The sequence below is a fragment of the Callorhinchus milii genome, unplaced genomic scaffold (assembly GCF_018977255.1).
Source record: "Callorhinchus milii isolate IMCB2004 unplaced genomic scaffold, IMCB_Cmil_1.0 Scaffold9, whole genome shotgun sequence".
Taxonomy (NCBI): Eukaryota; Metazoa; Chordata; class Chondrichthyes; order Chimaeriformes; family Callorhinchidae; genus Callorhinchus; species Callorhinchus milii.
Genome location: NW_024704750.1, coordinates 12,017,003 through 12,030,383, shown reverse-complemented (window position 1 = coordinate 12,030,383; position 13,381 = coordinate 12,017,003). Strand labels below are relative to the sequence as shown.

At 38.0% G+C, this 13,381-nt stretch overlaps 1 protein-coding gene across 1 annotated transcript; it reads right to left on the bottom strand.

The window, feature by feature from the left end:
- Positions 1-572: 572 nt before the first annotated feature.
- coch (coagulation factor C homolog, cochlin (Limulus polyphemus)) lies at positions 573-13,151 on the bottom strand. Its single transcript, XM_042338352.1, has 11 exons — positions 13,095-13,151; positions 12,312-12,356; positions 11,640-11,796; positions 6,363-6,496; positions 5,879-5,941; positions 5,260-5,313; positions 5,026-5,173; positions 4,492-4,595; positions 3,172-3,398; positions 2,291-2,804; positions 573-1,559 (listed from the first exon to the last, which is right to left on the bottom strand). The coding sequence occupies exons 1-11, from the start codon at positions 13,129-13,131 to the stop codon at positions 1,384-1,386; spliced, it is 1,659 nt and encodes a 552-aa protein (XP_042194286.1). The 5' UTR covers positions 13,132-13,151; the 3' UTR covers positions 573-1,383.
- Positions 13,152-13,381: the final 230 nt, after the last annotated feature.

The following is a 13,381-nucleotide window of genomic DNA, read 5'->3' as shown; positions in this document are numbered from 1 at the left end:
ATTGTTTTCAATGTAAAACATTGACGTTCAGTTCTTTTACCTTAAGTTTGAATCAGACTGATTCACAATGTGGAATAAAATGGGATATAGTATATATTGGTGTTCCATCATTTTGGTTAATTTTATATTTGTACCTAAATTATGCAATCTTAAAAATACTTATGTCTCTAACTTTATAGATGTATGTATTGCTGTATCAAACTATCTTAAAATATCCTAATATGATGTGAAATTATATTTAGATTATAGAATTTGAAAATAGTTTCCTGATAATATTATGTAATGTATAATAATCCTTGCATTTGATATAGTGCCTTATCATGTCTTTCAGACGTCTCAAAGCACTTCACAGAAAATACTGTAGTGACTGTGTTTTGTGGGCGAATGTTAATGAGTGTTAGTCATTTCTCTAGTGCTATAGGGAATCACTTCATACATATGGCCCTGAATACATCTGCCACATAAAGAAAAAAAGAGAGGAACTGCTCCTTTAATCTACCAAACTTACTTTATTATGAACATATTTAGCAATCAATTAATTAGGTTATTGTAACGTTTGGCTGCATATGTAGTTTACACATAACCAGTCCTATTCCAAAAGTATACATAGGAATTACATAGTTTCAGTGCTAAGAAAAATAAACCATGCCACCATAGCTATTTAAATTGCGTTTAGGAAAAAAAAATTGCTTCACATAGTAAGAATACAACAAATGGTGATGTATACTGAGTGTAAAACAGTGCTCCATTCCTGGTGGCTGCTTAGTGCTGGGATTTATTTTTTCTGCACTTGGACATCAGTTCCCCAGGCTCGTTTTCTGTTCAGCAAAAAACAATACATTTGCAATTGTTCTGAATTGCCCAGAACCAAATCCATAGAAAAATACAATGTCCCACTTTCTTAATCAAATCTCATAACACTCTGAGGATTCATTTCATTTTAAATTGCAAGGTATTTGCAAATTAACTTAGGAAACAACATTTTGTCAAAAGGTGCATATTTAAAACACATTATAAGCTTCCATCTTACATTGCCAGTTTTGAGTTGAGGTTACTTGTCACCAAAATCAAATAGCCAACACAGTGCTTTTTGACAGATCACTCACTGAACCAGTATTATCAATTTTTTAAAATGTGTTAAACATAACAAGCTGTGATATAAAGGTACTTTCTTACATCATATCTTGGAGAACAAGACTTCCCTTTCCTGTTGGATAATCTGTATAGTAGTAGAAAAGCACATGCAGTTCTGTATATTAGTTGTGTCTACGTTTCTACAAAATGTTGCACTAGCATGTTTGTTAGTATTGTCATAAGAGATTTAATATGTTGACATTAAGGCAATTTCTTCTCTTTGGATAACAAGTGGAAGTATCCACTTCTTCACTGCTGTTTTGCTGAATAATCTGTGCAAATGCCTTTAATGATGTCAGGTACAAGCTTGCTGACCATTGGGAAATCTCGCACAAAGAAAGAGTGGGATTCTTTGGGCTCGGATGCCATTGCTTTGAGTTCTGCTTCTATTGCCCATGAAATGCCAACAGAAAATATTGTGATACCTATAAAAGAAAGTTGTTTTTGAAAAAAAAATCAGCAACTAATATAAACAGCACAGTGTGAAAAAACACTCTTCTAAAACATGCTCCACTCCTTGCAAACATTTTTACTGAAGCTGACTGTAGACATCCTTTACACAGGAATTAACAGCACTTATCTCCACTCGTTTAGGCTCAATCACTGCAGCACTAGGTGGTGCCAGGATTCAAGCCATTCCCAGAATTCCCACATGAGAACTTCCCAATTTGGACCTTGCTGTTCAAGGGAAGGCAACGAAGCCAGGTGCTTTCCGAATAACGGGAAAGTGCACAGGAATTAAGCCTTGTGTTTGTATTGTCAAATCTTCAGGAACTGATAGCCTACAGACCACTTCAATTGGTCAATGATACGTAGCAGAGAATGAACAAAAAAAAGAAACCGGAATATTAAAAAATACGATTATGAACATGGTGTTGAATATGCAACAATTTCTAATGGGATTCCTTAATAAGGGAATAGGAACTCCTGGTAACTGGAAGTATGTCTCACCAGTTCTGCAGAAGCACAGAAATGACCCTCTGAATGTAGATCATCTCAGAGCAAAGCACCCATGATGTACTTCTGATTTCCTTATTAAAGATTTATAAATTGCTGCCTAATTGGGCCCCAGTGTGTATTGATTTATTGTAAGGAACATACTTACTGCTGTGCCTATCTTGATTTTGAGAGGATTTTATTGTCTAATAGATGTTACCTGACTGGTGAGCTTCAGCAGCTGGACCCCTCACATCATCATAGGATTGCCCATCAGTGATAACAATCAGCACTTTCATGTTCGTGTTCTTGACTTTGCCAAACAGGTTCTTTCTGGTGTAAGTGAGCGCTTCACCAGTGGCTGTACCTCCGCTCCAGTAACGGATACGACTGACAGCAGAGAGGGCGTCTTCCTTCGTCAAATTTTGCTCAAATTCGAATTCAGTTCTCTGCTCATATGTGAACTGCACAGCCCCAACTCTTGCCCCGATTTCATAAATATCGAAAGCTTCCACAATTTCAGCCACAAACTTCAGAACGGTTTGATAGTTGGCATCGCCAACACTGCTTGACCCATCGATGAGGAAACCTAAATTGACTGAATTGAAGCATGTTCTACTGCAAACCATCTGCTCGTAGGAGCACATTCTTTGTGCTAAAGGTTTGAGATATTTGTACATGCCAAACCAGTTGGGGATATTGTAGGAAAATAATCCATTGTTTCTACAAACACTCTGGGGAAAGAGGGGAAAAAAAAACAATCAAGTCAAACCAATTCACAGTTGCGAGAGTAAAGTTCTTGTGCAAGACAATTTTATCTGGGTGTTTGAGAAATCAAGTACTGAATCCAGACAACGTCTGGGGTAGATGTAATGCAGTAAAGCTAAATCTAAAATGTATCACCACAAAACTGGTATATCTAGAATTATATGACCCACTGAATAACCAATTTTAATTCAGATATTTTGGTGCATCTTTTGAGCAGACATTTAATTAAATCAGACTTGTGTATTTGTGAACTAGTTAATGCAGAATTTAAGCAGAAAGCAACGGGCCCTATTTTGTACTCTATTTGAAGAGCAGCCAGAAATCTACTCTTACCTTTTCAATGTAATTGGGGTCTGAGACCATCTTCTGCTCTTCAGGAAGGGGCTTTGCAACGGAGACAATGAAAACATTGATGCCGGATTTTTTGGCCAGATGTGCAGCTTCTTCCATATTGTCTGTGGGCCACCCGTCCACCAGAACAATGACAACCTTTGGATATCCGGCACGTATGCCTTTCTCACGAGTGAAAAAGGTTTCCGTTGTGTAGATTAATGCTTTACCTGGTGTATGAAGCCAATACTTTCAATAGATTTCTGAGAATAGTTCCAGAAACTCCCACATGAGGAACACTTTCAATCAATTCCCTACCCCCACCATGTTTCTACCTGCTCTAGACTTATGGCAATGCCCCCTGTAATCAGGCACCAGGAGAAACTGTACCACTCAGACAGGACTATTAAGTCACAATTCAGTTTTGCTGAACACATCCTCCCCTAAAATAAAAACAATTTTTCCTGTTCACTGTTCTGAAATCAAAAGTCCCATCATGTTGTCAGCTATTCTTACTCAATGTTTCCCAGAACATTAAGACTACAGCCCTTACCTACAATCTATGAAGCTCTAATGTAAATCAAACCTTTATTGTGCCATAGAGTAACATCATATTTCTCCACAGAGTAATTCCTTGCTACAGCTAGACTACATGCAAGACATACCAAACAGAGAGGATGTACTCCCGGGGGGATCATAGTGTAGAAAAAGTCTACACTTCCCAAGAGCTGGTTAGAATGTCATTATCATACAGCATGGTCCTCTCTTGGTTGTCAGAGAGTAGTGGATGCTGTGGGTGAATCTAATGGGAGAAAATAATAATGCATGGTGGAATGAAGTACAAGGAACATGCATTAAACAACTGAACCTCATTCAAACCAACCAGATCTTGTCATCTGCAGACAATGTAACTTTTTTGCTGAGGTTATATCATGTACCTGTGCATTGTGAGGAGGGAAAGAAATGTTCTGTTTCAGCACTCATTCCACCCTGCTATTCAGATATTACATTCATGTACCTGTGGTAGAAGGGTTCTGCTAGTAAGTCAATGGTATGGTTTCAATACATGCTTGCTTGGATTTTATGTAGTGCATGAGTGACTGAGTCACTCTCTCCAACGGTTATGTTGGAAATGGGTACAGATAGTGCTGGTCCAGTGCTACTCCAATGCTAAGCACCCACATGGACTTGTATGGAGTCGAGGTGAAGCAGTTAATTGCAGAGTGGATCAGCCACTCTACGCTAGGAGCATTCAAAGATCCCTACAAACACAAGTATAAAAAGACAAGAATATATAAAGACTTATCTGAAAGAGTCACTCACCGACATTTGTGCTCCCTCCTCTAAAGGTTACATTTTTGATGGCACTAATGACGCCCTTTGAAGTTGTAAAGTTCTTGAGATTAAACTCATTTTTAGGGTTATCGCTGCATGAACATAAAGAACACAAAGCAAGTATGGAAACACCACTCTTGTGATTAGTTGTCACACTTCATTTTTTTTAAAAAAGGCTCTGCTTTGGACTTTCATTATCAACAGGAGAGGAGCTGGTGATCAAAAGTCTGATCAGACAGATTAAATTTAGGTCTGAATAAATTGTTCTGATCAAATGGTGGTAGCATTTCCACATTGTATATCTGAGCTAGATACACAATGTATGTCTTTAGCATACAGTATTACATTTTTTATATCTCGTATTGCAAGGTCATATTTGGTGGCTAAAATTACAATTATTTCTATATAAAGGCAAAATTGCTACATCAGCTGTATTGAGGGTAAATACCTTTGATATCACAAGAAGACGTAATCAACGACAAAAGAAGAGATTCTGCGCTGTTTCTCGCTACTTCTGTTTACCTGATTTGTACCATTCCTACAAGGGGTCCCTCTGGTCCAATGCCAAGCAACTGAGCAATCCGAATGACAAAGTTCTTCTGCAAGTTAAACCTGCGTTTACCAAGGTTCCAGCTTCCATCGAGCAAGAAAACAATATCAGCCTTGCAATCTGTGATAGAAAAAGGATTATTTTCCAATCTGTTCGATGGTTATGTCTTAAAACATACAGTCTTAAAAGAAGGTGGGAATCCTTACCCTTGTTTCCACGTGCTGAATGATTTTTCCCAGATCTTTTCTTTGTCTTTTTTGCTAAAATATTCCAATAAAGGACAATATTACTTGCAATGCTATATTATTCACAGTTTGAGACGATGTACAGAAACAGAATTAACAAACTGCGACAGCTCCTTAGTTCCCAGTCTCAACGTGAAGGTCTGGAATAACCACCAGAACACATGTAGTGCATCTCTGTTCATGGATTTCACACCGGCCACAACTCTGATTTGCAGTTAGTGAACTCTGGCAAGGAACAATGATTGTCATCCAATCCACTCGTCTGCATAGTTTTGGATGTACTGAATCCAGGAGCAACAGGCAATTTTTCTTCATCGCCCATTAAACTGGATAAAAGCACTGTTAACCTGACTTCTGCTATATTTTATTGACATTGGGCTAGTGCTGAAAAAATTATCTGCATATACTAGAAAAAGGGAAAATACTGTATAAGTTTAAGATAAGCATTAAACTTGGACAAATTCATGTCGAGATGAATTGGTCGATCAAGCAATACAATCAATGTACCTAATAATATCAGGGCCGACTTAAAGACTGACAAGATGGGAGATCATGAAATTTGAAGTGAAACATCACAGACCTGAAGCTGGAATTGCTGTTGCTCTTGGGGGCCCAGATACTTCAAGTGCTATCGTCTGGACCTCTGCAGAACCAATTAAAGTAAAACTTCAGTGTCCAACTAAAAGAAATGCAACACATCAAATGGCAGTTTTCATCTGCATGAAATACATTTACCTTGTGGGAACAGGAGGAGGTTATTCATCGCATTAAGCCTGTTCTTGGCACATAATTTGCTGTTGTTCTACGTCCCTCGTGTGTATTTATAAAGTACAAGTTCAAATCCTGAGATAGGTTTCTCTGATTTACAGGCTAATGTCTTGGTGATTGGTATGCTTCATGATAGCCAACCTTATGTGTATGTATTACTAAGCGATGCCTTTTCACGGATGATAGCATATTGCTTCTTTGTATAGTAAAGGCACACCTGGAGTGAAAAGGTATAAATGCATTTCACTTGTTCATGAATGATATGAAAGTCTGGAGAGGAAAACAGCACCACCTACTGGAAACAGAAAAGGAGCCGATCCATTGAGAGAGTGGAAGAGATTGCACGCCATTTGCGAATGAAGACTGATAGCTTGCTTTTCCTTCTAATTTCTGAACGTGAACTGCTCCACCCGAGCTGGGAATCACACCACTGGAAGAGACCATAAAAAGCAATTAATTAGTTTACTGAGTACTAGTTTACTGGAGGAGAACCTTAAATACATCAACCTGGACAGGTTCTAATTTCCATTGAGGTTAAATTGAGGGAAATAATATCTGGATGGTACAAATCACGACGCACTTGCTGTTTAATTAAAGACCATCAAATAGACAGTAACTAAATGATACCATCATTATTAATAGCAGCACTTCAGTTTATCCTGACATTTGATATTACTGCCATAAACAAACTCTTTGCATTGTTAAAATACTGAACTCTTCCAGATAAACTTTCAATTGAGTGTCAGTCTGCAGGCAATGGTAACATTTTAAGGTCAAATTGCTTTCCAACTTCCTGAAACCAACTTCACAAAATTTTTACAGTATGTTTAAGATCAATTACATTTTATTTACTTTGTTTTTTAAAAAATCATTTTTCAGAGGTCATAAGAAGGGAATTTACAATTGAGAAATTGGATTTTTTTTATGGCCTAATTGTTGTGTAATTTACTTTAAATTTTGTAAAGAAAACAAAAACAAATTCAATTTGATCTATTGCAGTGAACAGAGATATGAACTTTTCCCCTCCTGAAGGCTAAATCCAACACTCAGACCATAATATAATCTTTAGTGGTACAGCAGTTAGATGTACGGGCCATTGCATTAGGGAGACATCTAGAGGGTGACAACGGCACTTCAAACCACACATCAGACTCAAAAATTCATTTTCAATGGCGTCTGACTAACATTCTGCAAAATAGACTCCTTCTGAGTCTATGTGACCTGTACATCCCCTGCTGAATAGTCTAATTTAATGCTTCTCCTGTTTTTCTGTATATTTAGTTGAAACATTGGGTAAACAGCTTGGAAATGTTACTGAAGCCAAGGAAAACTAAAGTACTAACTTTGTCATTCAGCTGTGTATGTTACTTCAATCCCTAGTGACACCTTTAATAGCAAAAATACTTAACATATTATTTTCAGAATATGGCAAAGTCGATCATGTCTTTTCTGCATATTTTTAAAAGGCATGTTGTTTCTCATGGCAACACTCCTTCCTTAACATGAAATTCGATTTCGATTCGGCTTCAGAGCTAGCCAAAAAGGAAAATAATGTAATATTTTTATTTTTAACATTTTACAATAACAGCTTTGAACAGCTTGTTATTTCCGTTTCTGTGGCAACCAAAGACAATTCTGAATATCATTTCCCATGTATAATGTTACAGTAATTGCCAGGAGCAGCAGGGGGAAAAGGAGCTCAGGGTGTCTATTGCCAGTGGAAAACCCAAACAAGCATCCATCAATTGTGAAAGAATAAAATGTCTCACACATACGATACTGAACATTGTGCTACTGGCAAAAACACTGTCTGAACAGAAAATGGAAGATTATATCCATTGTGTATAAAATTGTATCATTTATATATGAAATCGAATCGTATATAAAAAGGTCTGTATAGAAGTGAACGCTCTTCTGCTTTTTAAAAAAAAATCATCCTAGCTCTAAGACTCTTGACACTCTCTACATTCCATCTATAACATATTTCCATGGTTATGTATTAGATCCTATTCCAATTCTTTCATCTGAAAGGCCATCGCTGGGAAAAAAAAATGAACTACCTGAAGTGACTGACAATAGCGATTGTCTAAAACACGGACTATTCAAGATTATAGATTGTATATGTAAATAGATTGGACTAGTCCATGCCAATAGGACAATTCCCACCGTTTCAATTGAGTGAACTTCACACAAAAGCTTCTGTAAGAATACTGCTATTGAAAAGAAAATTGGGATCCAGTTCACTCTTATATCAGTAACATAGAGCAGACAGTTTGTGTGAGTTGGTGAAGTCTAGTTTGCCAGAAATCCACCTCATCAAACTGATCCTTAAAGATAATTATAAAAATCCTTGCATTTGGTATAGTGCCTTATCATGTTATTAGAGACATCTCAAAGCACTTCACTGAATGTACCGTAAAGTGAATTGACTGTGTACACAATTGCGCATAGGAGTGTCCAACAAACAGTTGCGGATTGGATGACCATTTTTTTATTTTTGGGGGGAGGAGTTATTACCCCCAGAAAGTGATCAGCCAATTGACTGATTCAAATGAAGTCGGATTATATGACTCAGCCATCACTATACTGGGATCTAATCAGATTTATTTTACATCAGCTTCACCGGTACGCTTCAGGCCAGCACCGTCTGTCCAGCATTGTCTGTCCAGCACCGATAGTCCAGCACCGTCTGTCCAGCACAGTCTGTCCAGCACAGTCTGTCCAGCACTGCTTAATCCCAACATTTGTGATCCTCTAATCAAACACTCTGCTGACCTCTCTTGCTCCCTCCAGTGGCCTGTCAAGAGAACTGCAATACATCCTTCCAAAGCTTACCTTTAGAAGCATTTGACCATGAAATCAAACAGTTTTGCTCTGCAAGATATTTGGACTGTTCCACTGTTTAATACTATACAAATGATGTTTAAGAGGACATTCATATTTGTGATCTTAACTTGTCCATTTATTAATCAATCAATCAATCCAGAATTCACTAGTTGATGACTGAGGTATGGGAAATCCACATTTATGACTTTGTCCAATATTTAAAAAAAGAACAATTGGACAATCTGAGTTTTATAAATTTCACCCTTTTTTTTTAAATCTTAGAATTTTCTAGACACTTCTACGGAGATCCACAGAATTACCAGAAACTGGGTGTCAATACAGAGGAAAAGCAGACTTGTGTCACCGGCAATGTTAAAGAAAGTTCTGTGCTACGCCTTAATGAATCCTTACACAGTTCCCTTTCAGTTCCACTAATCTTAGAGCCATGTTGATGTACATAGAAGTGTTCATTCCAATGACAAAACCTACTTATGCTTGTATTTATTTTTCAGTGAGCTTAGCAGCTGGATGTAAGCCTACAGTGGTTGCTAGCAAAGAATAATCTGCAATATGTTAAAAATAAGTACACTATTACCAAACCCTATATTTCCCTTTTTCAGTGCCTTGGGACATCCTCCTGATGTGAAAGGTGCTATACAAATGTAATTTGCTGTTGTTTTAACCATGTGTATTACTGAAACAGAATAAAGAAGCCAGTGGGATATAAAGTACAGAGGTTCAGCTCACCTGCGGTTGGCAAGCTTGCTTTACATGTTGGCAGTAGATTTTTACATCTCTAAGATGCCAAAGTATATAACCATACCCCATAAAGGAAACACACAAGTTCCAATGCAACTTTTATTGCAATGTGTGAAATGAAGGCTCTTGAAAATAGCATGCTTGGGAGACTGTAGCTTCTTGAGAGCTGCTGTAACCAAAAGGTTAAATGCCAACTGAAAATGAACCTTGAGTAGGAAATAAATACAGGGAAATATCACTAAAGGTCCAATGTCTCAGCAGCCATGTTACAGGGCAAGAAAAAATATCCAACTTCTGGTTGTCAGGTCATTGCTACTGTCACTTCTTTCACATTGTGCGCAGGAAGCGTTACTAACATTTACTTCTTGCAGGAGGAATATTTGGGGCTTCCCTTTAAACAACAACAAATTACATGGTATAACACCTTTCACGTTGGGAGGACGTTCCAAAACGCTGCAAGTCCTGTAGCTCAGTGGTTAGAGCACTCGCTTTGCAAGCGAGAGACCTGAGTTCAATTCCAGGCAGGGCGAAACCTTGGGCAAGTTTCCTTACTCCACACACCTAATAATAATCCCTCCAAAACCAAAAACAATGATAAATTGGTCATTTTCCATCTACGACTGTTTGTGGGACATTGCTGTGCGCAATTGGCTGCCGCGTTCGCCCACAAATATACAGTCAATTCACTTTTCAGTGTGTCTGTGAAGCGCTTTGGTACATCCGTCCGACGTGAAAAGCGCGATATCAAATGCAAGGATTATTATTATTAAGTTAATGTGGAATCAGGTGTCCTTAATGTTCCCTTGGTGACTTTCCTGTGGTTCATACTCCAGTACCTTCGTAGATTGGTGTCTAAAGATTTAAACGATTAGACAGTTGGAATCACTTGACTATGCAATTGCTAGCTGTGAGGATATAATATTAATGGGGACAATTCAAGCTGTTGATCATTTGACTCAAATCTTTTAAATATAAAGGATTGAGTTCCAGGGCTGCACACCATTGATACTCAATAATTTCATCTTGATTTGTTTCAGTTTGTTTTGGTTTACAGTTGGTCTGGTGGGTGGATTTTGTTTTTCTTTTCAAGGAGGGGGTTGAAGAGAATGAGTGTAAAAGGGAAAAATCTTATGTTACGGAGGTTGACCTACTTAAATCATGCCTTACTGCAGTCTGATAAAAGAATGACATTAGTAGCAGTGATGCAGTGATCTGCAAACTACACACCAAGAGTTTGTTACATGGTGGTAATTAGGCGAATGGGCAGATATATGGCAGATGCTGTTAAATGTAACTAAATGTAAAGTAATGTATTTTGATGATAAAATACGGGCTGGAAATGTCTGTGGCAGAATGAGCTCAGTGAACTGAATTTCTTAAATTTCCATGCAGTACACTGAAGGACATTTAGTCACAAAACTCATTATTTCAATGGGAGAAAATTATGAATATGAATATGTAGATACTGTATTTTCAAAAAAATTCCCACGAATGGTTAAAAATTCAACAATTCAATCCCTAATAGTTAACTGAAACTGCATTTTTGAAAAGCCATTCATTTAACAACCACAACAACTTGCATTTATATAGCCCCTCGCATAGGATAACGTTTCACAATGCTTCAAGGAATATACTGTAAAGTGGATTGACTGTAATATTGTGGATGAAACACGACAGCCAATTGCGCACAGCAGTGTCCCATAAACAGTCGTGGATTTAGTGAACAATATTTTTTTTGAGGGATTACCACCTCTGGAGAGTGATCGGCCAATCGACTAACAACCAGGTTCCTACTTACTGCTAGGTAAACAGAGCGAGCAAACAACTACACGACGGGATTGCCTTGCAGATCTTAACATTCTTCCAAAGATACTGCCTACGACAGCGAGCGTTTCTTTCAGATATAACTCATGTGCATTATGAGACAATACTGTGTGTTCATTGCAGTCACTTTAAGAAATTTCCTTCAGATGTAACTAAGACCTCACCTGTGCACGGCAGCTGCGCAGACACTGGAGACTGAGGCGTACACTCCAGATCCCCAGACTGAGAGTTGGGGGTAGGCACAACCAGGTGGGCACAGCACGGTCACCACCTTCTCCTTAAGGCGAGCACCTCTGGTGGTACATTCAATGGAAACCGGCACTTTAAAGAACAAAATATTTCTGTAAGAATCACTGATAATGGAATTTAAAAGAGCAAAGCATTTTTAAAACGTTAAAATAAAGGAAAGTAATGTCCCCAAACAAACCAGCACAAAGTTACAACATCTGCACACATAATAATAATAATCCTTGCATCTGATACAGCACCTTATCACGTAGTTGAGACGTCTCAACATAACCATGCTGTTGATTATTTAAATTGTCCAGTGTTGTTCGCAATATGTTTATATTGCCTGAGTCAATAGGGGGAAAGTATACACCTAGTGAATGTTAGGATAGGTCTATACTTTAAGTGTATAGATATTAAATATATATTATGTAACATAGATATTAAATATATATCATTATATATAGATTTAATAAATATGATTGAATATATAGAATACATTACATTTTTATATTAAAAGTTATATTATTTTTTATATTGTTCACTAGATAAGCAACAGAAAAAAATGTTATAATAGGTGTGAGTTTGGAAGTCGAGTTTCGACTTACCTGATTCCTGATGTCCTCTTGCTGATGAGGTAAGTGTGAGGACTCCTGCACACATTAAGAGAGATGTTATAATTCCGGGGAGGTATCAGTAATGCATTTCATACAAACGAGCAAAAGTGAGCCACAACACTTAACGCTTGGTCCAGAACTCTTCCAATGTAAAGGCAACTCGATGGGAAAATCTCAGCTTCATCCATGAGTCAACATGTATTGTTTTAACAATAAGCAATAATAATTAATTATTGCTGAAAAATAATACACTGGATGTATTCTTTTTCCACCAATAATTCGGCCTGTCTAGCATTTCTAGGCCCTGTGAGGTCCCATTACTTTTCTTTTAACACTTTACTGGTGAGTTCCAGGTGATCTGTGTCTAATTTCAAGAAAAAGTACCTGATTTTCCTAGGTTCTTGGGTGGAATGTGCTGCCCTGTGCTGTGTTGTCTCTCCTCAGCTGGATGGTACAGTATTATTTGGAAACGGATAATAATACGGGACCCCTTACACCCAAATAATAATAATACAGCGCCTTATCGCTTCTTCGAGACGTCTCAAAGCGCTTCACAAAATCTACGGTCAAGTGAATTGACTGTATATTTTGTCAAATCCATCCCTGAGCCTATCCCATGCGGATTCGATGGTTGATTTTACACAGCAGAACCTGGACCTGGTTTGTTCAAGCGTTCAGATCTTTGGCAGCTGTTGGTTTACCTGCAGCCTCTCACTGAACCAGGTTCAGAAACACGGTCCTCACTCGCTGACAACACTGGATCAAGACACTTACCGACAAGAAAGAGAATCGCAGTGGCGAGCACTGGCATGGTGCTCACAGTTCGAAGTCTTTAGAGCTAGAGAGAAGGAGGGAAGGAGAGAGTGAGTGTGTGAAAAAAACACACAGAAATCTCAGAGTGTGAACAAGCCATTTCACTGGGAAACATTCACTGGGACGTCGTCCTGACGTGAAAGGCGCTTTATAAATGGAATCTTGTTGTTGTTGTTGTTGTTGTTGATATTAAGCGATCTTACATACAGACACCCTCTGCTCAAACACTGTACTGTGCAAGCAAAATA

Bases quoted from the DNA above. Each gene is read 5' to 3' on its own strand.
- coch (XM_042338352.1), bottom strand. From the start codon at position 13,131: ATGCCAGTGCTCGCCACTGCGATTCTCTTTCTTGTCG. The intron at 5,942-6,362 runs GTAGGTGGTGCT...TTGGTTCTGCAG, and splicing joins CGGCTCCTTTTCTGTTTCCA to AGGTCCAGACGATAGCACTT. The intron at 5,174-5,259 runs GTAAGGATTCCC...TTTCTATCACAG, and splicing joins TTCAGCACGTGGAAACAAGG to ATTGCAAGGCTGATATTGTT.